Source organism: Anas platyrhynchos, chromosome 6 (assembly GCF_047663525.1).
Source record: "Anas platyrhynchos isolate ZD024472 breed Pekin duck chromosome 6, IASCAAS_PekinDuck_T2T, whole genome shotgun sequence".
Classification (NCBI taxonomy): Eukaryota; Metazoa; Chordata; class Aves; order Anseriformes; family Anatidae; genus Anas; species Anas platyrhynchos.
In genome coordinates this window covers 4,135,198-4,160,351 of record NC_092592.1, presented here as the reverse complement: position 1 = coordinate 4,160,351, position 25,154 = coordinate 4,135,198, and the positions used below count along the sequence as shown (strand labels likewise).

Here is a 25,154-nt window from a genome sequence, read left to right as displayed (position 1 = left end):
CATCATGGGAGGGATCCTTTTTTAGAAAGAGAGAATGGGAAAGATTACAAGGCACTGGATAAAAAATAGTCTGGTCACCACCACTGTAGCAGAATAGCACTGTTGCCTTTCTCTTTAAACTAAGGGAGATACTGTTCACTGGAATTTGATAAATAATTGTGGTTGTCCAGCCTGTTTTTCAATCCCAAAATAAGTCTTCTAAAAAAAATGCTGCTGCTTCCACAGTTTGAACTGGTTAGCTTATCACCTCTTTTTTCCTTAAGATGGATACTGAAATACTACTGTGATGATGAAAACTGACAACTCTAGGTTCCTACAGCTGGAGCTTTCTATTTATTCCCACATCTTCTGTGAAGGGTTTTATGGTGAGGATAGTCTCAGAAGGAAGCATGGTCTACTTAATGAATAGTTATCAGCTGGGAACAACTAATCAAATGCCTGGGCTGGAGATGATCCATTCAAGAGCATTCTTTGACCTTCATATTGTTGTATTTGAGGAAAAACTCCTAATAGTGGTAACAAACAGCAGCAGTTAAATGTAACTGAAGAGGAAATAGAAACCAATTACTTCCTGTGAGGAAGTCTCAGAATGATTTTTTCAGCAGGTAGATATCCAATGTCTGATGTATCGGAGCGGATCAGTTATGAAGGCTCAGGTGACAAGCTCTGCTAAACCCGATGCCATAAGCTTAGTCTGAGGCTGCAGATTTAGCATTGCTTTTGCAGTAGGACACTTTATTGAAGCGACTGTGGGAATATTATTTCCAAAACTGTTTATTCTTCATAACGCTGCCCATGCTACAGTGAGAGGAGAACCACGAGGCAGCAGCTTATAATTCTGGTGACGACTACACAGCTCAGCACTATCTTTGAAGCTCTGTCTCAGGGACTAGAGGAGCTTGTTGGATGCCCATGAGGAAAAAAATAAAAAAAAAAAGTTGATGGGGGTTGGTGTGAAATACCAGCAGCTCAAGGAGAAAGCGCTTAAACTGCTTCCCTGTTCTTTACTCTTCCTTGAATAAAAGTAAGTGGGGATTGATTGTACCTCTCAGAATATTACCTTGTTATGAAAGAACTATTTTTGAAAGTAAACCTTTGAAAAATGAGTAGTTTTCTGTTCCCTTTCAATGTGTCTGATTCTGAGGATCTCAGGGTAAAGGCTATGTCTCTGGGGAGCGGAGATCTCAGATTTGCCTTCTTGGCTGAGAAGTGTTTTTGCTTTGAGATCACCTGTCACTTTAGCCATGTAAGTGGCTCTGTTCCCATCATTCTGGACCCATTCCTAGTTGCCTTGGTAAGGTGTGCTGCGCTTTCTTAGTAGGGCACATCCTTTATGACATGGAGAAGCTATGAGCAGAGAAGGGAGGCATTTTTTTCAGCTGTAAGGCTTTCTTCTAGTTGGCAGTGTTGAAAAATTACTAACGGTTTGCTCTGACGGTGGGATTTTCTCAAGCATGAAGCTCAGATTCCAATAAAGCAAACTTGAAAGCTCCCTTAAGGAGTGCGTCTGATAACTACCAAGGTGACATCTGAACCAGAAGTAGAAGGTTACTTAAGAAGGCAGTTGTACAAGTCCTATAGGGAAAAGCCTTTTGTGTGATTTTTAAGCAGCCAAAGTGGTGTAACTCTCAACATTTTTAAAATAAAGGCAGGAAGATAGCCAAGTACTCTGGCTGTCCTTAGCCTTATGGCTGTTGTGAGGTGAAGGAGATGTTAGAACTAAGTGTTTATAGATGCACTGTGTTGTGGACTTCGTGACTAAAATGCTCACAGATTCATATATGAAACCTTCTGTTATTTCAGTTTATTGGAATTTCACATTGTTTTAATAAGAAAGTGTACTTAATGATGCAGTTGCAAGTATACGGTATGGCCTGTTATAAAACATAATGCATTTTCTAAATTCAGTTTGTTTTCATCTTCTTCACTTCCTCTTGAAAACAGTAGCTATAAGAGCTTTGAAACTATTTCTTGAAGTTTAAGATTGTAGAAATAGCAATAAAAGTGTTTATTGGTTACGTGGTCTCAAAGTAAGGGTTTACTTCAGAGTTGTATAACTCATCTGAGAAGTTCTTCATTTAACAATTTGAACCATCAGGCCCATATTAATGAAGCTTTCTACTTTTGATTTTCAAAATGCATTTCTGAAATGTCTTTAATGGAAGGTAGTGTCAGTCGTGAGTACAGTGATATTAGCAAACCAAAGAAGAGTCCTCTGAAACAGCTGTAGAAAAGTAATCCATGTACTGGTGCTTAAAAATTACAGAGGCCTCCTCACAGTGATGCTGGAAGTCTGTCATACCCAGTCTCTGAGGGCTTTACGTTCAAGATACAGAAAAGGTCGCATTCTTTACCTTGCCGTTTGAGATTGATGCTAGGAGATACCTACAAAAGTAGCTGGAGAACCAGTCAAGTGAAAGAGATGTGTACAACTGACTGGGGAAAAAGAGGATGTGCCCACAGGCTGTTACATTTTTGCTGTTTTTTAAGGTGACCAGGCTCCAACTAACTTTCTAGTCGCAAGAAAGAAATCCCTGAGGGTTGTTAGGAGCTAATAAAAGGTTTAATGATGGGTTTCTGTGATGGAGCATTCCCCTGCTTTTGAGTTACTACCAGCAAGGGTATTTTGCGCTGTGCTAGCCTCCAGCCTAACTGCCACAAAGGTTTGCTTAGCATAGACCATGGTGGTTTATTCTGTGTACTTTTGCTTACCGTATCGTTCATGGTTTATTCATCTTTAGTTACATCCCTGGATGTTATGCAGGAGCCCTGTTATTCACTGCTAGCAAATGGTCTGGATGCTTTTTGACATTTGTTTTCCCTTTGTTTAGGGAGTAACAATTCCCAGTCAGAGACGCTACGTGTACTATTATAGCTACCTGTTAAAGAATCACCTGGATTACAGACCAGTGGCACTGCTGTTTCACAAGATGATGTTTGAAACAATTCCCATGTTCAGCGGTGGAACTTGCAGTAAGTACCCAGTGCTATGTTATTCTCCATCAGCTCATGTAAGAAAACAAGGCAGCATTTGAACTTTACTTTAAGCCACTTGTGTGATGCCACGCAGCCATGCTGTAAGTTACCATTCTGATATGTGATGTGAACAGCAGCACATCTTAAAGGATAGCAAGACCATATTTAAATACCAAACTTTCCAAAATCTCCTGTTTTATTGTTGTCTATTCATTTTCATTCTCCAAGGTGTAGTTAGTTGAGGTCTGTGACAGAGTTCTATGACCATTTTACTATAATTTTAATTTGGGAAATATGTAACTGTTTAAAGCTAAATAGTGATACCACATACATATATACACAGGTAGACATTTAGGTATTTGTTCCTTTTTTAAAAAAGCCGTTTTTTAAAATATAGCAACTCTTGGGAAACATAAATTGCTGAAAACCATTATTTAATGGCAAGTTGGCTTCAAGTGACGTTATTCTTCCCATGATGGTTTTCAAAAAAAAATCAGCTCTACTGGGTACATACCTAATTAACTGTGAAAGAAATTTTTCTTTATTTAAAGACTTCTATTAAATATTACATATACCTGTAAATGAATAATGTGGGTTGCTGGTGTGCAGTATGTTAGCAAGGAACAGCAGATTCCTTGAAACTTTCTAGCGTAAGTACATATTTACTTCTGTCTTCCTGTGGGCTGTGTTTCAGAGCAGGAAGTGCCTGACGTTGCGTGTTCATTTTTTGTTACAGTGGAAATGTTTTTTCTAATGTTTTGCTATGGGGATTAATGTGTAATTAATTCCAGTGCCTCTTGCGGCTCTGATTTAAATTGCACTATTAATGTTGTTGTAAGACAGTACCTGAACTGAATGCACGTAAGAAACAATCTAGCAGCTTGTCAGGCTAGCTGTATTTACAGAAAGAGGAAGAGGAAAGGAAGAGCCAGTGCCAGAAAGCCTCTGTCTCTGGGATAGTGGTGCGGAGGTTACAGGTTTCTGCATTTTCTCCTTATTCAGTGTTTTGGATAACTATTACTTGTAAAATCAAGTTACATGAAGTATTATTACAAGAGCATTAACTTGTTTGGCCGTACCAGGTTGTTAGCGTGCTGTTTTCGCTGTAGGATGCTGAGATAAATATTTGCTAAGCATGTAAGTGGACAGTACTTACCAACTTCAACATCTTCGTGTACTGCAACAATTTGTTTCTGTGGAGATTTCAGTGATTTTTCAGAATGTGAAAACAATGATGTAGTGCTCTTTTGTGGTGTATCTACTGTGATAGTACTAATTTTACCAATATATGGTATCCTTCAATCTTAATTCTGTCATCTTCCTTCTGTTTTGAAGTCACAGACTGAGCAGAGCCACGTCTCTTGGGCAAAAAAAAAAAAAAAAAAAGGTTTCACAATGCTGAGGATTTGAGAGAGATAAGTAAGTGTTACGGATAGGCTGTTCAGCAAGATAGTGTGGGTATGCTTGGTAGAGATTCCCACAGCTCCACCGTGGTGGTTTCCGCATTGCCGTGAAGTCTGAGGCAGATACGGTTTGGTGTGTGTTGTCTAGAGAGCAGGTTACATCTGCTATTAACAGAAACCAGGAGTAAATGCAGAAGGATTTTGTTGAATAAATTTCATTCAATATTTATGGCTTTCATACTAGTTTCCATTGGCAACTTCCTAATTACATTTGCTTAGGCTGCACCAAAAAAACCCCACAATTTCAGCTGTTACCTTAATTGAGAAAGCTATGCTATGGCTGGCTCTGTTTTGTGGTGATGATTTACAGGACAGACTTATGGTCTACATCTGTATAGTCTGTTGTTGGTGCAGATTGGTTTGTGTATTAAAGTTAAATTTTGTCCTTTGTTTTTGTTTGTGTAACAGTTCTGTTTGTGTAAGAATAGAAATCAGTTTGATCTGACATGACTGCCCACTCTACAGTGTGAAGATGAGACAAAAGAAAACAAAACCCCTCAGTTACATCCATGTAGTATAGAGATGAGAAGGAATGTGCAAGGAAAAATCAAGTAGTAGTTACTATATTTAGTCATTATATATTAAAAAGAAACAACAACTTTTCTTGAATCCTATGGGTGCCTGAGAATATTGCTACGAAGTATGGAAATCTGTCATTTCCAGTGATATCCAGTAAGGTTTTTTATTGCCCTGACTCTTAGCAAATACTTAACTTCTAAAGTGCTGTAGGTTATTATTATGGTTCTGTTTTTTTTTGTTTGTTTTTACACTTAAAGGCATTTCTTGCAAAGTGACACTCTGTTTTGCCATGCAGATCCTCAGTTTGTGGTGTACCAGCTAAAGGTAAAGATATTCACCTCCCCTTCAGGACCCTCAAGACGTGAAGACAAGTATATGTACTTTGAATTCCCTCAACCTTTGCCGGTATGCGGTGATATCAAAGTGGAGTTTTTCCACAAACAGAACAAGATGTTGAAAAAGGTTGGTTTTCTTGCTTTTCTGGAAAATGTTGGACCAATGCTGATGCAGGACTAGGATTTTGTCTGTTTTTCTGTGATGTGTAATTGCTGTATTTAATTCTTTCATGTCTAGTTTTCCCAGGTAGAGAATCTACTACAAAATGAAAGCTGGATATTTTAAGTCAGTGAAATTAAGTACAAAGGTTGGATAAAAGTTATGCTGGATATGTTTTGCAGTAGTTTGGGTAGTAGTGAGCAATCTAATTGAGGAAGAAACGTTCTCGTTCTAAAAATAGACTTGCATACTGAGCAAGTTAACTCCAGCTGTTTTCTTCACTAAATTTTCTTAAGGTTTTAGCAGGCACAGAAGATCTTGTTTGTGTGCTGATGGCTGATTTCTATCCATCTGTCAAATTTGGTTGAAGTTTCGAGATAATTGAGTTCCTACACACTTTGTGAAAATATCTCTGCAATCTATTCAGCCATCTCTTGAGTTCATATTGCAGTGTTTTGTTCAGCTGCAATGCCTTGACATCAGACGTTTAGAGAATTCACTCAGAACTGAGAATTTTGTCAGTATCTCAGTTGTGGGGAAAAAATTAATCTTGAACTTAATATGGCACCAAAATCGATCACTTCTTAAAGATAAATGTCTCATTGATTCTGGTGCTTCTGGAACTAGTTTGCGTCTTCTAAAGGGAAGGGTAGGAATGAAATCTTGTTGATCTAAATATTAACTTTGTATTTACTACAAAAAACATATGATCTTTATGAATAGTTGTTTACTGCTTAAGTTATAAAACTTAAGAGCATTCTTTGAGCAAATCTTGTGTACAGGCAAAACAAAAAATGAGAAAATACTAGAGTGGATTGGGAGACAAACATAATGATAAGATGATAGCCTCCTAACTGTGCGTGCAGGGTCTACCTATTAGCATGCATGTGTATTACACGTCTATTTATTTCATGGGTTTGTTCAGTTACAAGGTACAGTTAACTAGTATAACGATAAATTTTCAGTAGCTAGAAATGTCCCCTTCAGCTGTTTGCAAAAGTTTGAACAGTTTATTAATAGGAATATTTTCTTCTGCTGCTTGTTTAACCAGATGTCTTAATTGTTCAGTGCAGCTGTGCAAGACAGAACTGTAAAACAAAGTATTTGGCAAATTGGAATGTCTCATTTTAGACATTTAAAATTATTGATGCTTAAAGCTTCAGTGCACAAGAGAGTTTTGAAAGGAGCACCCAGATTAGTTCTGTGGGCTAGACATGAGGAATACAAGGAGGAGATGAAACAAAACCCAAACATCTGAGTCAAGGTCCTGTCTTATCTGGTCTCTGTTCTATCTGAACTGGGAGTTGTGGTTTCTTTACTGTCTTTGGTAATACCTGGATTGCAAACAGACTTCATCAAAAGCATTGTGCTGCATTTCCCAGTCCCCGAGTAAGCTTTCATAACACCGATACATAGTCCTACTGGATCTTGGGTCTGTAGCACCCAGATCATATTCCTGCATTTGTTTTACCACTGCAGAGAGCACTGAGATCCAGTGACAGCATAAACTAGATGTCTTCATTGTCACATATTACTTCTGTAGTATAAATTCAGTCATCAAGAATATGTAGAAAAGTTCATGGAATTGTCTGCAGAAATGTAGCAAGCATGTTACTGTGCTGTAGCTTCATTTCAGAATGTTGTATCAGCTGTGGTTTCACTATTGTAGGTCTCTGTATTACAGACAGTGTGAAGGTGCTTCTTTTCTCAGTGTTTTTGGACAGCTGGAACTAAAAAATGCTGAGATTTTAAAAGCTGTTCTTTCTACATCTGCAAACTTTCCTGACATAAGAATGGTCTCTTCTCCAGACAAAAGTCTTCTGTAAAGAAATCACCTTGATAATCTGAATCAAAAATGTGTTGAACATAATGTTTAAATGTCGTCAACCTTGTGTAAGAATTCAGGCCAAAAGAAAGTGGGTGTACAATGTTAAATAGTTCTGATAAGACCACCTCTGCTAGCTCTAGTGTAAATGAACAGAAAAATTCAGGACATCTGTCTGGTGTAAGCATCCTAGTCTGTTTTATGAAGTCACTGCTGAGTTCTTGGTATTGAGAATTAGTGAAATACTCCATCTCTGATGTTTGCTTTGGCACCGGGGTTAGTCCTTCCACATGGTCCCTCTGACACTGTGTTATGTAAAGTGACTAAGACGAGAGTAGGCCAAAGGTGAATATTAGTGGCTGAAAACCTATCCTGGTGCAAATTTGAACACTTGTCTCTGTACAAATGTTTCACATCTGTGAAATCCCCTCTGTATGAGAGGTAGTGAAGCCTTTTTCTCTTCTAGATAAGTTGACTGTGTATTGTTTTTACTCAAAACCCCAAAAGAGAAGGCCTTCTGGTGTGGGGATTTATTGCAGACTTACCACTCTCTGGAGTGATCACCTAAGCTACGAGGAGTAGCTTAATAGGAATGACAGTATCGTATCTTTCAAAGATTCTGGCTTACTCAGACATGTTTATGGAAGCTGTAATTACAAGTCTGCTGCCCATCACTGGTTCTTTTTCTTGCAAGGTTTCTTCTTAGCAGATTTATAAGTAGTTGCTAAAGAAATTTTCTTGCACACATTGAAAGTCATCACATATCTACCAGTCAGCATTTTAGCTTTCCATAGCAAACCTAATCAAGAAACCAAAGGCATAAATTTAACTATAATTCTTGATCCATTCTGGACCTTGGGCTGGAGACTGGCTGTATCTCATCTCTGGAGGTAGAGTATTTTGTGCCCTCCTGCTTGGTCTGTCTTGGTGTTTGATACAGCTGAGGTCAGCTTAAGCATTCTGGTCAACTCATGTACGTACTTTCAAATGTCATAGTCCTCTACAGAACACTAGTATTATCTGCAGATTGCTCTAGTATGGAGAGTGCTCTTCAACTTTGATAAAATTCTTGGAGAAAATTACTCAGCATGAAACAAAACAAGCTTGAGTGGCCATGCGACTTTGATGGTGCAATGCTAAGTGCTTAATGTAAAATCTAAATCAGTCATATTTCCTGTCTTTTTTAATGGCAAAACTTAAGCAAATTCATGTCTGCTGAGATGACCTTAGCTAAAGGATTATTGGTGTTGCTGAGAAGATCTTGCTAAGAGGGTGACTGCTTTGAACGAGTTGCCCTGTTTCAGCTCTTTCACAATCTCTACTACCTGTCATCAGCTAGTAAGTTCAAAACTTCTGGTCTTTCTTGTTTAGTAAAGTTGTTTTCTGTATTCTTGGACCATTATTTTTTTTTCAGTGATGTAGTTACTTCCTTTCATTCTGTATGCTTGCTAATAAGAGAAAAAAATGGCATAAGACTTGAGTACGAGTGTTATGTATGAATTTCTGATAGATAGAAGTTAGTAATTTGTTTTATTTTTGAGTGTGTTTTTTGTTCCTTTGACCTATAGCTTGACTCTTTTTCCGTCTCAAGCTGCTGATGTAGCCTGTCACGGATTGCTTCCACGTACCTGTCTGAAGCCTTTTGTTTCCAGTTATTGATGTTGACATGATAATTTTAAAGGATTTCAAAGTATCTGAATACCATTTGGTTCAACGAGGATGTTTAAAAATAACACAGAGGATCTTAGTCTTCCTGCCTGTAGAGCCTTGGGGTAAAGGAGACCTTTTTAGGAGCCCTTCCCTTATTGATGGAGGAGAAGTAGACTATTTGCTGCTGCTGTTCCATGTGGGCACCTGTGATGCAGTCAAGAGCACTCTGAGGAGTACCAAGAGGGATTATGGAGCCCTGGGAGCAGCAGTTAGGGAATCAGGAGCGCAGATAGTTTTTTCATCAAAAAGGGAAGGGGATTGAAAGGGCCAGTTGAATCTGGCAAATCAACAGATGGTTACAGGACTGGTGCCACATACGGGTTCGTCTGCCGAGACCATGGGACTTGCTTTGAGAAACCTGGTCTGCTGGGTCTACCTGTCAGAGAAGGGAAAGAGCATTTTCGGTCGTAGGATTGCCAAGTTGGTGAAGAGGGCTTTAAACTGGAGTTGCTGGGGGAGGGAAACTTCAATCCATCCTGTTCCTGCCAGTTTGATGCTGGAGTCAGCGATAGATGCCCAGAGCCTGGAGAAGGATCATAGGTCATCAGGAGAACACCTGAAGAGCAGCACAGAGGAGTTCCAGCCAGTAAGTCAGCTTCATCAGGAGCCAAACTTAAATGTCTCTATGCTAACGCACATAGAATGGGGAATAAACAAGAGGAGTTAGGGATGTATTTATGCCTGCAGGGTTGTGACATTGCTGGCATCGTGGTGATGTGGTGGGATGGCCTCTATACTTGGAATGTTAGCATGGAAGGATACAGACTCTTTAGGAAAGACAGGCAGGGGAGGTGAGGAGGGGACATCACCCTGTCAGTGAGTGGTTGCAATGCCTTGGGGTCTGCCTGGGGATGGATGAGGAGCTGACAGAGCTGATGGGTCAGGATTATGGGGAGGGCAAGGACAGGGGACATTATAGTGGGGGTCTGCTAGAGGCCACCTGACAAAAACCCTGGGAGGAAGAGGAGCCCAAAAAAGCTGCTTGAGAGCCACCTCCACCAAGCTCAGGAGTGATGCATCCCAACAGAGGAAGTCGGGCAAATATGCCAGGAGGCCTGCATGGTTGAACAAGGAGCTCCTGGCCAAACTCAAAGAGAAAAAGGAGGCCTGCAGAAGGTGGAAGCAAGGACATAGCCTGGGAAGGACACAGACATTGTGTGAGCAGCCAGGGATCAGGTTAGGAAAGCCAAAGCCCTATTAGAATTAAATTTGGCCAGGGACATCAGGCACAACAAGAAAGGCTTCTATAGGTACGTCAGTGATAAAAGGAAGATTGGAAAATTGTGAGCCGTCTCTGGAACAGAAAGGAGATCTAGTTACCTGGAATAGAGAAGGCTGAGGTACTCAGTGACTTTTTTGCCTCTTGTCTTCACTGGCAAGAGCTCCAGCCACATGGCCCAAGCCCAGAAGGCAAAGGCAGGAACTGGGAGAATGATGATGAATTGTCCATTGTAGGAAAAGGTTTGAGACCATCTAAGGAACCTGAAGGTGCACAGGTCCATGGGACCTATGTGATGCATCCATGGCTCCTGAGGGAACTGGTGGACGTAATTGTTAACACCACTGTCCATATTTGAGAAGTCATGGTGATCTGCTGAAGTTCCCACTGACTGGAAGGGGGGAAACACAACCTCAACTTTTTAAAAGGGAAAAAAGGAAGACCTGTGGAACTACAGACCAGCCAGTCTCACCTCTGTGCCTGGCAAGATCATGGAGCAAATCCTCCTGGAAACTCTGCTAAGGCACGTGGAAAATAAGGAGGTGACTGGTGACAGCCAGCATAGCTTCACTACAGGCAAATCGTGCCTCGCAAATCTGGTAGCCTTCTACAGTGGGGTTACAGAATTGGTGAATAGGGAAAGAGCACCTGACATCATCTACCTGGACTTGTGCAAAACATTGACACTGTCTCAGTGATATCCTTGTCTCTACGTTGGAGAGCTGTGGTCTGATGGACAGACTACGCAGTGGGTGAGGAGTTGGCTGGATGGTTGCACTCAAAGATTTGCAGTCGACAGCTCGATGTCCAGGTGGAGACCAGTGATGAGTGGTGTTCCTCAGGGGTAAGCATTAGGACTGACGCTGTTCAATATCTTTGTCTGTGACATGGACACTGGGATGGAGTGCACCCTCATCAAGTTTGCTGATGGCACCAAGCTGAGTGGTGTAGTCGACATGCTGGAGGGAAAGGATGGGATGCCATCCAGAGGGACTTGCACAGGCTTAAGAAGTGGGCCTGTGCAAACCTTAAGAGGTTCAACAATGCCAAGTGCAAGGTTCCTGCACCTGGGCCAGGGCAATCCCAAACACAAACACAGGCTGGGCAGAGAATGGATGGAGAGCAGCTCTGAGAAGGACCTGGGGGTGTTGATGGATGAGAAGCTCAACAAGGGCCAGCAATGTGTGCTTGCAGCCCAAAAAGCCAACTGTACCCTGGGCTGCACCAACAGCAGTGTGGGTGGCAGGGTGAGGAAGGGGATTGTCCCCCTCTGCTATGCTCTCATGAGACCCCACCTGGAGCCCTGCATTCAGCTCTCGCCCCCAACATAGGAAGGACTTTGAGCAGTTGGACTGAGTCCAGAGGAGGGCTATGAAGATGATCGAGAAGCTGGAGCACCCCTCATTGTGAAGACAGGCTGAGAGAGCTGGGGCTGTTTAGCCTAGAGAAGAGAAGGCTCTGGGGAGACGTGATAGTGACCTTCCAGTACCTAAAAGGGGCTACAGAAAATCTGGGGAGAGACTCCTTGTCAGAGTGTAGTGATAGACCAAGAGGTCATGGGTTTAAACTAAAAGAGGGTAGATTTAGAGTAGATGTTAATTATAACTAGATTAGTAAAATCTTTACTCAGAGGGTGGTGATGCACTGCAACAGGTGACTTAGCGAAGTTGTGGCTGTCCCTTCCCTGGCAGCGCTCAAGGCCAGGCTGGATGGAGCAGCCTGGTCTGGTGGGAGGTGTCCCTGTGCATGGCAGGGGGTTGGAATTAGATGACCTTTATGGTCCCTTCCAATGCAAACCATTCTGTGATTCTATGGTTAAAGAAAACTTGGGGCAATTGCTCTTAGGAAACACTGAAGAATTCTCTGAAAATGTCAGAAGACAACAGTTGATCCGAAAACGGTACAAGTTTCATCAGTTCCATTATAGTGCTGGCCTGGAACAGCTTGAAACATGTTCTTTATCTTCTGATTGCTGGATAGCATCTCCAAATTTCTTATCTGTTGCTGCAAAGTGATTAAGTGCCTGTTGGTGTCTCTGCAAAATGAAACTCCCATGAGGATATGGGAACCCCTGGATGATGGCTTAAATGATCTGGGATTTGGATCTCAGTCTGCAGTTAGAGGCAAATATCAACTCTAGAGTGAGGCATATTTTTCTTTCAGCCTGAGAACTGAGAAACTTCACAAGGAAGGTAGGGGTTATATGTGTTGCATGTCAGAGTATTGTATGTCAGAATATTGTGATTAAATCAGCTTTTGACCCAGGTGTCTGATACTGCATTGTAGATTTTATGATGCATACTTAGTTATGGGAAGAAATATATCTGAGATTTTTAAGGCGAATTCCTGTGATATAACAGGTGAAGTGAAACAAAATACATTAAAAAAAAAAAGCCACGCAACACACACACACACAAACAAACAAAAAACTAGCTAATACTCTTTTTCAGAAGCCTCCTGTAGTATTCCTGTGGGCACTTGTTTTGATACTCGCATTTGGTATATAAAGCCCAAGTTCTGTTCATGCTTTAATTTTTTAAAATCCCTCTCTTTGACCCATACTATGTCAATTTTCTTCATGGTCTTCTCTGAAATATCTTGGAGCTTTCCACTTTTAGCTGAAGCTGACAGAATCCTCACTTTGAGTAATGGGTTTTGCTTTCCAACGAAAACAGTGGCAGTTATCAGCCATAAGAGCTAATCCCTAAAAGCTTGATCAAGTCTTCCCTCAACTTGAATGGCTATGCAACGTTCTAGTACCCATTAACTTAGTTTATTAAGCTAATTTAGTTAGTGTAGCAGGGAAGGAAGGAGAATAACTTGATGGTTTAAAAAGCTGGAGGGAGATAAAAAGATAAATAACCAGCTCAGTGAAGTTATATTGTTTCGTTTCTGCCCCTGAAGACCTCTGCAAATTTACCCAAAGGAGACAAAGTAAAAGATACCTGGTGAGAAGTTTTTGTCTTGTCTTCTCCAGGCTGTATCAGTAGGGCTGAGTCCCTGCAGTTGCTTGTTCAGGCTGGCTTTTATATACCAAATATTTTTTTCTGGTTCTGCTCCACCTGATCAAGCTTAAAACTGAGACATGACAAGACCATGCCTTCTGCCTCTGGCAGCATTTGTTTGCATCCAGTGACCTTGTTTGCTTTGGCACTGTTTTCCTCCAAAGCTGCTTCAGCACTGTAGGTATAAGCCATTCTCTATTTTTTTTCCATTCATTGGCTGCAGTGTCATCAGCTTCATCCTCTCCTCTGCTGACCTCACTGGAGAGGTGGTGTGGCACTGAGGACCAGCACTGAAGTACATTGCTGCTTTTGCAGTGTGGTTCTGAAGAATGATGCCAGTACTACCATCACCCACCTACAAGAGGTGGGATCTCCTTTAGCTCTGGTCAGGGCGTGGAAATGCACTTTCTTTGTATCTTCTCTGGAGTTACAACCTCTCCATCAGAAATGAGGCTGCGGGTGGTATGTCCATTGCTTACTGAGCTGCTGGAAACATCAGCCACAGGCTTGTCTTCTCCTACTTTGTATCACAGAACCTGGACTTCCAGTCCTTCCTGTTCTGTAGCTGGAGGGCTGATGTCCTTGATCTTTCTGTTTTGACCTGTCTGGTATTTTGGTTTGAGCAGGATTGGTCATATCCTTGGATGACTATGTATCTTCTGGGGGATTCATCTTCAGAACCCAAGAGGAATATGGACCAAGTTATCCTGAAGACTTCATGAGGATTTTGCCTACTGCCACTTTTCTTCATGAGGCATTATGAGGAGTAAAACCCTCTTTTCCAGGACATTCATCTTCTACTTCCAGACCCCAGGGTGGATGTTTTTAAGACTGTATATGAGGTAGCATTAGTGAAGAAGAGGGTGCTAAGTGTCTGAATAGGTTGGGCTTGTCAAGAACCTGCTGATTGCTGTATTGAATGGATGGCCTTCAACAAGACTTCCTAATAGATGATGACATAACCGGGGACTTGGTGTTAGTGGCAAACATCTATCAGCCTTCCAAGACAAATGTAATCATAGCATGTTAGTCTGATAAATCAGGTACTGGTGTGTCGAAGTGGGTAATTGCTTAACTACAAGAAGTGCTTCTGGCTGACATACTCAACTTTTACCTTTCCCCCTTCACTTCCTTAAAGGTATGGGGTATCTCATAGGTGCCTTATAGAAGCACTTACTAGCTGGCAACTTTTTTTGTACGTCTTACCCTAGAGTACTGAAAATGGGGCTACTGAACTTCGGTGGGGAATGCAGGTAGTTGTTTCATCAGACACCTTTTAATTCCCAGTGTTTGCGTGCTTACATGTTTTTATTAGTTTGTGAGGAAGAAGAGCATAAGAAAAGCAGCAGCTCTTCCCAGTGCCACGGGAAGATGTGATGATTTACTGGTGCCCAGTTGCTTTCATCTGGGAAGCATGGTCATATTATGTGCACTAGAATCCCTTCTGTATCACCTCTGATTCCCCTCTGCTTTCCAGCAAAGGTGTTTAGCAGGGAAGACTGGACAGGACCTCAGTTTTCCTATAAGAAACTAGATCTCTCCAGTAAACTAAACGTGAAGTAGCTTAGAAGGAATTGCTTCCTGTTCTGTTCCTGTATAACATCAAAAATATTTTAGATTCTGGTATGTGCTATCTCCTTTTTTTTTTTTTTCCTTTCCCTTCTCGTGTCCCATCACCTTTAACAGAAATGCAGAAATTTTGGCTATTGTGGGAAGGCTAGCTATTTGCATTTTGGATCTTTTGCCTTAAAATTCAAAGCAGAGTAAAATAGAGGGTTCCATTTAGAGGAACTAAACGTAGCTCAAGGCTTCACATAGAGAAGTGCTTAGTGTGCTAGTCAGAACCAGCCTATTAATGGTATCTGAATGTGGAAACATCTACATTTGACTGACAGAAGTAGCACAAGGGCATTCAGAGCTATCCTACAGCTGAGAGTGTAAAGGTTGATGTTCCTGGAAGTATTTTCAGGGATTATCTAGCCCAGAGCAGAACATTTCTTTCTGCAGGTTCTGTAGCTATGACAGCCCTGCTCGTCATAACGATGGATGTAATATACTGGCTGCTATCAGCTAGTTAGTTCTCCAGTGACTTTTTAAAATCAGCGGTACATCTGTATTTTGCTTTTGTACATATGTACGTAGATACCTGTTGCAGTGTTACAGTGGATAATCTAACATGTGCCTTTCCAGATAACTGATGGTCATCTATCAAGTTCTGCTTCTAGTTAAAGATTTCCTTTTGTGTAAAAGAGCAGCCCCTTTCAGAGTCTTACTGCTCTTAGCACTGGGCTGCAAGCATCGGACTGTTACAAACCATCTCCATAAACGAATAATGAGTACACTGTAGGAGTTCTGTATTGTGGGGTGTCTTTGCTCAATCTCAACTATTCTGTATAAAAATAAAGAAAAGCATGGTTATGAAGGGAGCTGGTGGTGGAATAGTCAACCTATGCTGGTTTGCACAGGTTGACTATTAAGTTTGGCTGTATCTTGGCCAAGGTATGAGCAAAAAAATGTCTCTGTGCCATGTGATTGGAGGTTTAACACTTTTTAAATTGTCATCTGCTTTTTTTGTAGGTATGATTGTTTTTAAAACTGCCTTTTATAAAGAGTCACTTCTAAAAGCACAAATGGTTAAAATTTAGTTTAATGCAGAGTTTTGCATATTGTCTAGAAGAACTGGTGAAAATGTCTTTGCCTGCAATGTAACCAATGATGTACTGTTGTTCAAACAAGTTTCGTTTGATATTACTGATTTGTTTTTGACCAGTTGATGATATTAGTCAAATTAATATGCTGCTTGAGAATATTAAAGCAAGCTTGTTCTTTGTTTTTCCTCCCCTAGGACAAAATGTTTCACTTTTGGGTAAATACATTCTTCATAGGACTGGATGAAAATTCAGACAAAGTAGAAAATGGAAGTCTAGTTGCAGATCAGGAACTTGATGGTATTTTCAGTACAGAGCGCTCAGATAATGATAAGGAATATTTAATCCTTACATTAACAAAAAATGATCTAGACAAAGCAAATAAAGACAAAGCCAACAGATATTTCTCTCCAAACTTCAAGGTCAGTATATATTTAATGTAAACAAAGCTGAAAAGCTGCATGAAGTTGTCTCATTTGTTTGTCTTGCTTTATGGAGGAACCGTTTTAAACTGTTGTCTGTAGAAATGAAATGTGTGGGTTTGCCAGTATTGTGCAAAAGTTCTGGGTATTAAAATATATCTGCTTTTCAAGGAAGTCAGTAGAAGGTGTAAGTTTTTTTTTTTTTTTTTTTTTCCAAAGCTGGTGAGAAACTGGGAGAAAATGCTTACTTTTTTTTTAAAGTATTTATTTAACCTTTTAGAAATGAGTAGTAAGAAACCCAGAGACCCAGGCAGCAGTCTTTTCTGTACCTGCTGCATTGCAATTAGCTTCGTGTAATTCCTGAGTTGATTTACAGAGGCACCCACTTCATGAGAATATTTTATAACCTAATCTAAGTTCAGCTTTGAGGAGTGTGAACCAATGCCAACACTGTTGCAAAATGAGAAGAGCATTTTAAAGAATCTGATGTTGTCTGGCTTGCTTATAAAATACAAGTACTATTTGAAGGTAATTATCATAGTTACCTGAATGCTGCATGGATCAGACTTTAACATAAAAAAAAAAAAATTAACTGGTTATAGTGTTGAAAAAGTATTTTATTAATTCCTGTGCACTCATTAAAATCTCTGTGCTATCAAAGGTCCAGAAGTTAGGACAGTCAAAAAGCTAAGTGTGGCATGGCCCACTGCAGTGATATGTCCACCTGCTATAACTCAAGAGCACGAATAGTTGGTGCAGAGCTCTTCCAGCTGGGCTTGAAAAAAAACCTGCTGTATTGCCAGTTGTTCTTTATTTTGTTAGGAGTGGTACTGGGAGGCTGGCTACCATTCGAAGAGATTGTTCTTTTGTTTCCAGATTAGGGAGAGGAGCACTTGTGTGATTCAGTGTAGTGAAAGGAGCCATGCTGTTCCAAACTTCACTTGTTACCTGTGCTCTGTTAAAGTTCAGGTTCCCTTTTTAAATTGTTGTTTTTTCCTTTCCCAGGTGAAGCTATTTTTCACAAAAACAGTAGAAGAGCCATCAAATCCAGAGGCTAGCAGTTCAACTTCTGTAACGCCAGATGTTAGTGACAATGAACCTGATCATTATAGATACTCTGACACCACTGACTCTGATCCAGAGAATGAACCTTTTGATGAAGATCAGCATACGCAGATTACAAAAGTCTGAATATTTTTTTTATCGGAGATAAAAAAAAAAAAAAGAAGAGTGACAAACTTGAATAAACTGAAAAAAGGACCTTTTTAAATGGCAATAGGACATAGTGTCAGATTACCAATTATAGGAACAATTCTTTCCTGACCAATCTTGTTTTGCCCTATAAATCTACAGGGTTTGACACTTGTCCAGTTGAATAAAAAAGGTTACGTAGCTCTGATAATGTATATACCTTTTTGTGTCAAAAGGACATTAAAACTTCAATTAGGAACTATAAAGATGGCACTTTCCCATTTTATTCCAGTTTTATAAAAGTGGAGACAGACTTAATGTGTATACGTAGGAATTTTTCCTTTTGTGTTCTGTCACCAAATGAAGTTTTGAAAAAACACGATTATACAGGTTCACATCCTGCCCCTTTTTTTGCACTTATGTGGCAACAGAAAAGTCTGCAGTTGGCTGAGAGATGTTTCTAGAAGGTTTTACTACATTCTAATGCATGTATTTTGGATTGGGGATGGAAAGTAATGCTCAGAAAGGAATATAGTCTGCTGGAGCTTGGCCTGTGTACCATATCCGGCTATTTACGTGCACCTTTCTTTAGCATGCTACCGTAATTCATCCTGGACAATTGAAGAGTCGCCGCTGTCACTGCTTGTTGTTTGTGCATTTTATTTTTTTAAGTGTAATGGTGCTAGAAAAGGCAGCTAGGAGGAGTGATTCTGTATAGGGGTACAGGAATGAACCTTTACAACATCCTAAAGACCCACAAATGAAGGGAGAAAAATTATTGGGGTCACAGAAAGGAAACACAGCAACAATGACTTAACCATACAAATGTGGAGGCTATCAACTAAAATATGGGCTTGAAACAAATTGTTAGAAAATTTGACAATGATTTATTAATTGTTCTTTTTCTGAATTGTAATGGCTGCTCCATCTCCTGTGTAATCAAGGCCAGTGCTAAAAGTCAGATGCTATTAGTACATACATCAGTCAACACCTTACATTTATGTTACTAGTTTTTCAATCATATTCCTGCTGTGAATACTTAATGTGCTGCCTTGCAAGCTATTTTCTCATTAATATAAAATATTTTGTAGTGGTGCACAGGAAATTTCAATTGGAGATTCTTCAGGTTAGTGTTTGTTTTTAAGATTTATGATGCATTTATTAAATCAAACCTCAGTCAGCTGTTCCACCCCTTTGACCTTACACATTCTATTACAATGAGTTTTGCAGTTTTGCACACTTTTCTAAAAATGTCATTAACTGTTGGGGAATTTTACTTGAATACTCAGTACTTATGATGTTTTCTAAAAAAAAAAAAAAAAAGACATTACAGAGGAGACTAGTGTTGCCATGAATTCTCAACACTGCGCATACATGAATACACGTATTTTAAAAAGCAGAACTTGCCCCAAGTACATTGTCATTAAAAAAAACAAACAAACAAAAAACACAAGTCAACTACGTTGTTTGCTGTTAAAAAGCACAAAACAAATTAGATTTCTAAGCTGGCAATGTTGTATTATTTGTTCATAGGGATGTAGCGAGGAGTAGGGCTTGAGATTTACTTTAAGTATAAAATTGACATGCCCAGACTGCAGATGACTTAACAGTACAACTACTGTTGTAATATAAATGTGAAGAAGCTGACAAAAATCGTTCACTCTAAAGTATGCCATGAATTGCAGTCCTCAAATTTATACCTTTTCAATTAGATTACTAGTGCTGATGTCAAAGTTCATTAGCTGTGTTCTTGCCTAGATAACAACCGTGTATGGAATCCATAAGGGCCCTGTACAGCAGCATTAATGGTAAGAATTTTGAATGTGACAAGGCAGGAATCACTCTTGGGTAAAGGAAGGTATAAAGTGCTTTTTTTGGTATCCATTGGTCAACTTTGCTCATCAGATTCACGATTCTAACAAAACTGATCGGTATCTTCTGACTTAGAGGTCTAATTAGACTATGGTATCTTACTGGATCAAAATTGCTGGTTCCAGTGCTCATTATTCTCATTGTTTTTGACGAGCAGGAGGTGGTTACCTTGGGACATGACATTGAATTATTACCCTTTCAATCGTGTTTCACTTTGTTTTTAGCAGTTGAAAAAAGTTGCGTTGGCTAATAAACAGACCTGTTGATGCTTTAAAAGTACTCAGATATTGACACTGTTCTGTGTCCCACTCTTGAGCTCATGATAATAAAATTGGATTGGTGTGATTCCACTATGTAACACTGAGGGCTGGATTGGAAATAATGACACGATGGGCTTTTGCACTGTTTTTCCTTTGGAATGTGAAGGTTGGAATGAGGGTTTTGATTTTGAATGTTTCGATGTTTTGAGAAGCCTTGCTTACATTTTATGGTGTAGTCATTGGAAATGGAAAAATGGCATTATATATATATATATTATATATATAAATATATATTATACATACTCTCCTATACTTTATTTCAGTTACCACCCCCATAGAAGTTGACAAGAATTACTATGACTGAAAGGTTTTTGAGTCCTTATTAAAACTTTATTTATGACAGTATTCATAATTAGCTTGAAACGCATTCTGTAGGTAATCTCTCCTTGAGTTTCTGGACTGTATGCTTAAACTTTTTGGATGTGCAACAGCTTACATGTCTGAAACTACTTGAAGGCATCACTTCTGTAAGAGCTTACTGTTAGGCCCTGTAGCGTCCCTGGTCATTGGTAGCCCCACTCAAAATATTTGCCACAGCTATTAAAGGGCAGTTGTATGAATAGCATCCGGATTCATTCCTGTGGCACCCATGGTAAACTGGAGTTTACATGCAGCATCAGATGTTTCAGCTTTCAAAGAAAAATAGGATGCTAGTGTGCAAGTTCCATGTTTAGTCCTAGCAAATGTGTGCAATATGTTAACGATGCCTGTGGTTGCCACGAAGTGCCTCGTTTACCTTTTAAATACTGTTAGAAAGTGTCATGCATGCAGATGGATGGGGTGGAACTGTGCACTAAAAGGGGCTCCAACTGCAGTGTTTGGCAGAGCTGCCTTTCTCTGCCGGTTCAAATTTTCAGTCTGTTTTCATATAGCATATATATATATAGATACTAAAAGAAAAAAAATCAGTCTGTTAAGCAGCCTTACTCTGATTCAGCCTCTTCAAATACTATTGTGCTGTGCAACAGTGGCTCTGTGTGTAATGCTATGCACTGAGAATACACAAAAACAAAGTATGACATGTACAGGATAATGCCTCATACAAATCAGATGTCCGTTTGTTATTGTGTTTAACAACCCTTTATCTCTTAGTGTTAAAACTCCACTTAAAACTGATTAAAGTCTCATTCTTGTCACCGTGTGGGTGTTTTATTGAAGTATTTTGAGTGTGAAATGTTTAGATAATATTTTGCTTGTAAGTGATGCGATTTTCAGCATGGTTGTTAGAGAAAAGGTTGCTTCTAAGAGGAGCTCCTTGTGTGTAAAGGGGTTTTAAGTCAACTGTGGCTTAAAACCCTTTTATATTCAGGACCTTCAAAGAAGTGTAGACACTGGAAGTGCGGATTGCGTGCACTGACCTCTCAAAACCGTTTCTTTACCATGATGCACTCACAGTGAGGCGTAGGACTGCTTTTATGGGAAACTAAATCATTTTTAGTCTCCAAGAGAACAGTATAAAATGTGCGTTACGTTATTCTTAATGTTAATTGGTGCGTTTCCAGCAAAATGAAATGAGTCAAGTCAGAATTGTTTTCCTAGGCAATCTCAGAACTGCAGTAGCTTTAAGTTGGCAATGAGATGCATTTTTATCTAGTGGAAAAGCCCTGCTCTATATGCACATGAAGTTCGAGTTTGTGTTTTTATGTTACTTGTTGCTCGTCTATTTTCAAACTAGGCTTTCAGCCCTAAATTTAAGAAATGCATGTTCCTTTTCCATTGGTGTTAGGGTTACCCTGTCAGCCTCTGGGAGGAGCAGAGCGATAGCTCGGTGGCCAGCCTCTGCATCTGCAGTGGTCATGGAGAGATGGTGAGGAACCAGAGTCTGCTTAGCACCTTGTGAGCACTCGGGAAGTGCTTGGGATTGTTTAGCACGACTCTATTGAGAAAAATAGGACTCAGTGAATTTAGGTATCTCTTGTTATTCCTGCTTCCTTCCTGCTGGTTTCAGTGTCCACCCGGTGTTAAACCTGGCTGAGCATCTCCCCAAAAATATCCAGTAGATGTTTGGTGCCATGATGCTCTCTGCTCTTTGGCGGTGAGAGAAGTGGAAAGTATTTTTGGCGCTTTATGCAGGGTGGAGGTATTGCCAGCTGTATCTGGCCCTTTCCCGTGAATGACGTAAAGATTTCACATTGTTTTAGTAAAACAGCAAGCAGTGTTACCCAGTCTGTTAATACACATTTCTTTCTTGGGTAAGCTTTTTTTTCATCCAGAAAATGGAAATAGAATAGGAAGAATGGGAAGCTTTCAGGAAAGTAGTCTGGACAATGTTCAATACGTTGAGTAGCTTCTTTAAATATATAGATGTATTCACAAAGGAATTCTAGTATGAAGACTGGTAAAAAGTACTGTTGAGATGTGGATAGAACATTTAATTTATACTTATCCTGTTGATGCTAGAAGATGCATGTGCTGATACTTCACCTATGGCTAAAAGCTGGTGCTTCGGTGAGCCTTTGTCACCTCTGGTGACAGCAGCAAATGGCAATGCAGTGTATGCAGATCTCCTTTTAGACAGTTGTGAAGTGTTTGTTAATAATTAATTGGATTTTTTTTTTTTTACAAAAAAAAACAAAAAAAAACACCTGTAGACTGAGTTATAAATCAGCCTACTTTTAAGAATGAGTTACGTTGGTAGCAGGCTCTTTTAAAGCACTTTTTCACTTTTTTTTTTTAGTTGATTGGCTTTTTGGTTATGAAATGAGCGATGATATATGCTAGTGATGATGTTTCTGTATTCAACTAAGTGGGTTCTGTAAGGTGAGGTGCTGCTGAGAACCCCCTCTTTCCACCTCTGCCTTTCTTGGTAACTCTGGTTCTGTTTTCTAACATAGATGATTCTATGATTCTGTGATTTGTGCAGTTGAAAGTATCTGGTTCTAGGCAGACAAGAACATTCTTTATTAAAAAACGAAAAAAAAGAAACTATAGCTTTTTTTCTTCTCCTTCTTCGCATCTCCTGTGCCCTGTCCTTTTAGACTTTTCCTGGCTGCTCTCTTTTTTATGTTTCATTTTCTTTTATGTCTGTCATCTTGTTTTCTGCTTTTTTTTTTTTTCCCCGTGTCTCCAAATTTTAGCTACTGGTAACTTTGCAATATAGGACAGGTAATTCTTTTTTAGCCTGTTTTTTTTACTTCTTTTTTGTTGCCATTATTTTTTGCATAAGAAACTTTAGTCTGAAGGCATGCTTTTAGGTTGCTTTTTTTCTTTTTTTTTTTTTTAAAAAAAAAAAAAAAGCTTGAAAGTGTCAGGATTGTGAAAGTTTAGCAAACGCGTTTTGGCTAAGTGAGCTACTGATGCACTATACGAACCTGCTTGCATTTATGTAGGCTAATGTGAATGATGGACACATCATATACTTGAGTTGGTTTAAACAACCTGCACACACACACAAATCACTAATTAACTGCTAGGCTATGTTTTCCAGCTGCAAGTGTTTCCACATGGCTTATATTTTATGGCAGAGTAGAAAAGGGTTTTTACCACTTTATTTTCTGAGGACATTTCTTGTGTTTAATAACTTGTCTTGCATCGCACAGCTTAGTTCTGGTTGAAAGAGGTGACACTGCGCCTTCACAGGAAATCTTTTTCCATCTTCAGAGCCTGTTCATATAATAGTTTAAGTTGATAGAAGCTGTAGAGGCTTAAGTTTGTTCTTTAAAATACCATTTGTATAATTCAGTCCGCTTAAATAGGCTCTGCTTTTTTTGGGCCTTCAATGAACTGGAAATAGTGTCAGGATTAAGTGGGGCTTGGAAGATAAAGGCGATGAAAGCACATGAGAAATACTGGATCAGGAAATCTGGACAGATATCCAGGGTGCCCCTTCCTCCATTACCTTTGTGCATTAGAAGGAAAATGGCAGAAGAAAATGGGAAGGGTTCTGTGATGGAAATACGTGTATGAATGAATGTTTTCAGTAGAAAGCAAGATTCAAGGATAAGGAAGTGGTCTTTGATGTAGGACAGGATTTGTTAATGGGAGAGAGACACCCTGTGGGTGGAGGCATAGACCTTGTGAAAGAAGAGGGGTGACAGGGTACATTTAGAAATATTTGCTGAGTTTTTGTGACGATGGTATAAAACAGCTGATGAGAAATGTCTGAGGCATCTGGAGGGTTGAGTTTAAAAGGGAGATGAATTTGAGAGGCTGGCTTGGGCGTCGTTTGCTCTAAAGGTGCTTGGAACTGTGGAAACAGGATGGCTCACAGCTTTAGACTGTTGGAAAGATTGCAACCAGCTTTGGTAAACCTTGTCATTTGCATGGGAGGAGAGTGAAGAGCTGGTATAAAGATCACAAAGCAGTGCAAATAGATTAGTAGCATCCAATCACAAGCAAAAGGGAGAATTACTTGTGTTCTCTGAATATTAGCATTTAGGATTGGCATGACTTTTTCATAAGGTTTCCATAAATCCTGATACACAGGTCAAGTAGAGTAGCTCTGGTCCGTGATTTTTCATTATCTGAAGGTTTGCTATTGTTCAGATCAGACTTATGGTTGGGCAATTGGGGTAAACGGAGCTGCAACAGCTGGAGAGGGCTGAGGGCCTAATGACACCTTGGATGAACTGCAGTTCCACTGGAAGAGTGGAAAACAGATGGGAAATGCTGAAGCGAGAAATACTGAGTAATACAAAGAAGTAGGAGAGGAGGGAGGTTCTGCCAGGCTGGGATTATGCAAACTCCAGGGAGTTGTCCATTCTGCTGGCTCTCAGCTTTGCTCTCCTGTGTGAAGGAATGAAAAGTTTTGTCGAAGAACAAGGTCATGGCTCGTACCCTGCTTTATGAACCTGGAAATTTGCTTCTTACAATGTCTCTCCAGGATGATGCCCTGCTTTCCCATTAAGCAAGTAGTGCGTACCTGTTCACCTGGCACCATGCAGGTTGCTTTCTGCAAGTTTGGTGCAAGTGCTTTATTGCTTCATTATTCAATCCTTAGCAATCAGCACAGCTCCTGGCCAGTGCAGGTCCTGGACCCCAAGGTGGCTCTGGCTCCCCACCCTCGCTCCCCCGTGAGCATGATGCACCCTGCGATGGTTTTGTTGGGGGATTTTGCCATCCTTGTTGCTGCTTCTCCTTCACTGTTGCTCCTTGTGCTGGAGGCAGCGTGTTGAGACTGTAGGAAACCAGGTGCTCCCAACTCTCACTCTGACTGCTACTTTCCTTTAATTTAGTGAGCTGACTACTGAGTCCCTCTGATGGCTGTTCGGTGGTTGTCAGCGTCTTGACTCCTGACTCCTCCTTCCTTGAAGCAGGCAAATGTGGGGCACCCATGGATGACATCCACGAGTCCTTTTCTTGTTGGGTCTGGGCAGCAACACTCCAGGAGGTGTCTGTCCTTAATTCCCTTGAGGGTTGAAGCAAAGAAGGAAGATGCTGCAAGGAACAAGCTTTGCTCTCAACTCTGCAGCTCCATTTGGCAAGCTTCTGATCCAGGAGGATGAGATCTGGAGATCTTTTTGTAGGGCAATAATATAGGACCTGTCAAA

The 25,154-nt window shown here is 40.2% G+C and overlaps 1 protein-coding gene across 1 annotated transcript in view; it reads left to right on the top strand.

Annotated features, from left to right (window-relative positions):
* The window catches only part of PTEN (phosphatase and tensin homolog), a 49,093-nt gene extending 28,292 nt beyond the window's left edge, over positions 1 to 20,801 (top strand). Inside the window, exons 6-9 of the mRNA XM_027460418.3 lie at positions 2,832 to 2,973; positions 5,254 to 5,420; positions 16,058 to 16,282; positions 17,288 to 20,801. Of these exons, the coding sequence (XP_027316219.1) occupies positions 2,832 to 2,973; positions 5,254 to 5,420; positions 16,058 to 16,282; positions 17,288 to 17,473 (720 nt within the window). The 3' untranslated portion in view covers positions 17,474 to 20,801. The remainder of the gene's footprint in view (positions 1 to 2,831; positions 2,974 to 5,253; positions 5,421 to 16,057; positions 16,283 to 17,287) is intronic.
* Positions 20,802 to 25,154: the final 4,353 nt, after the last annotated feature.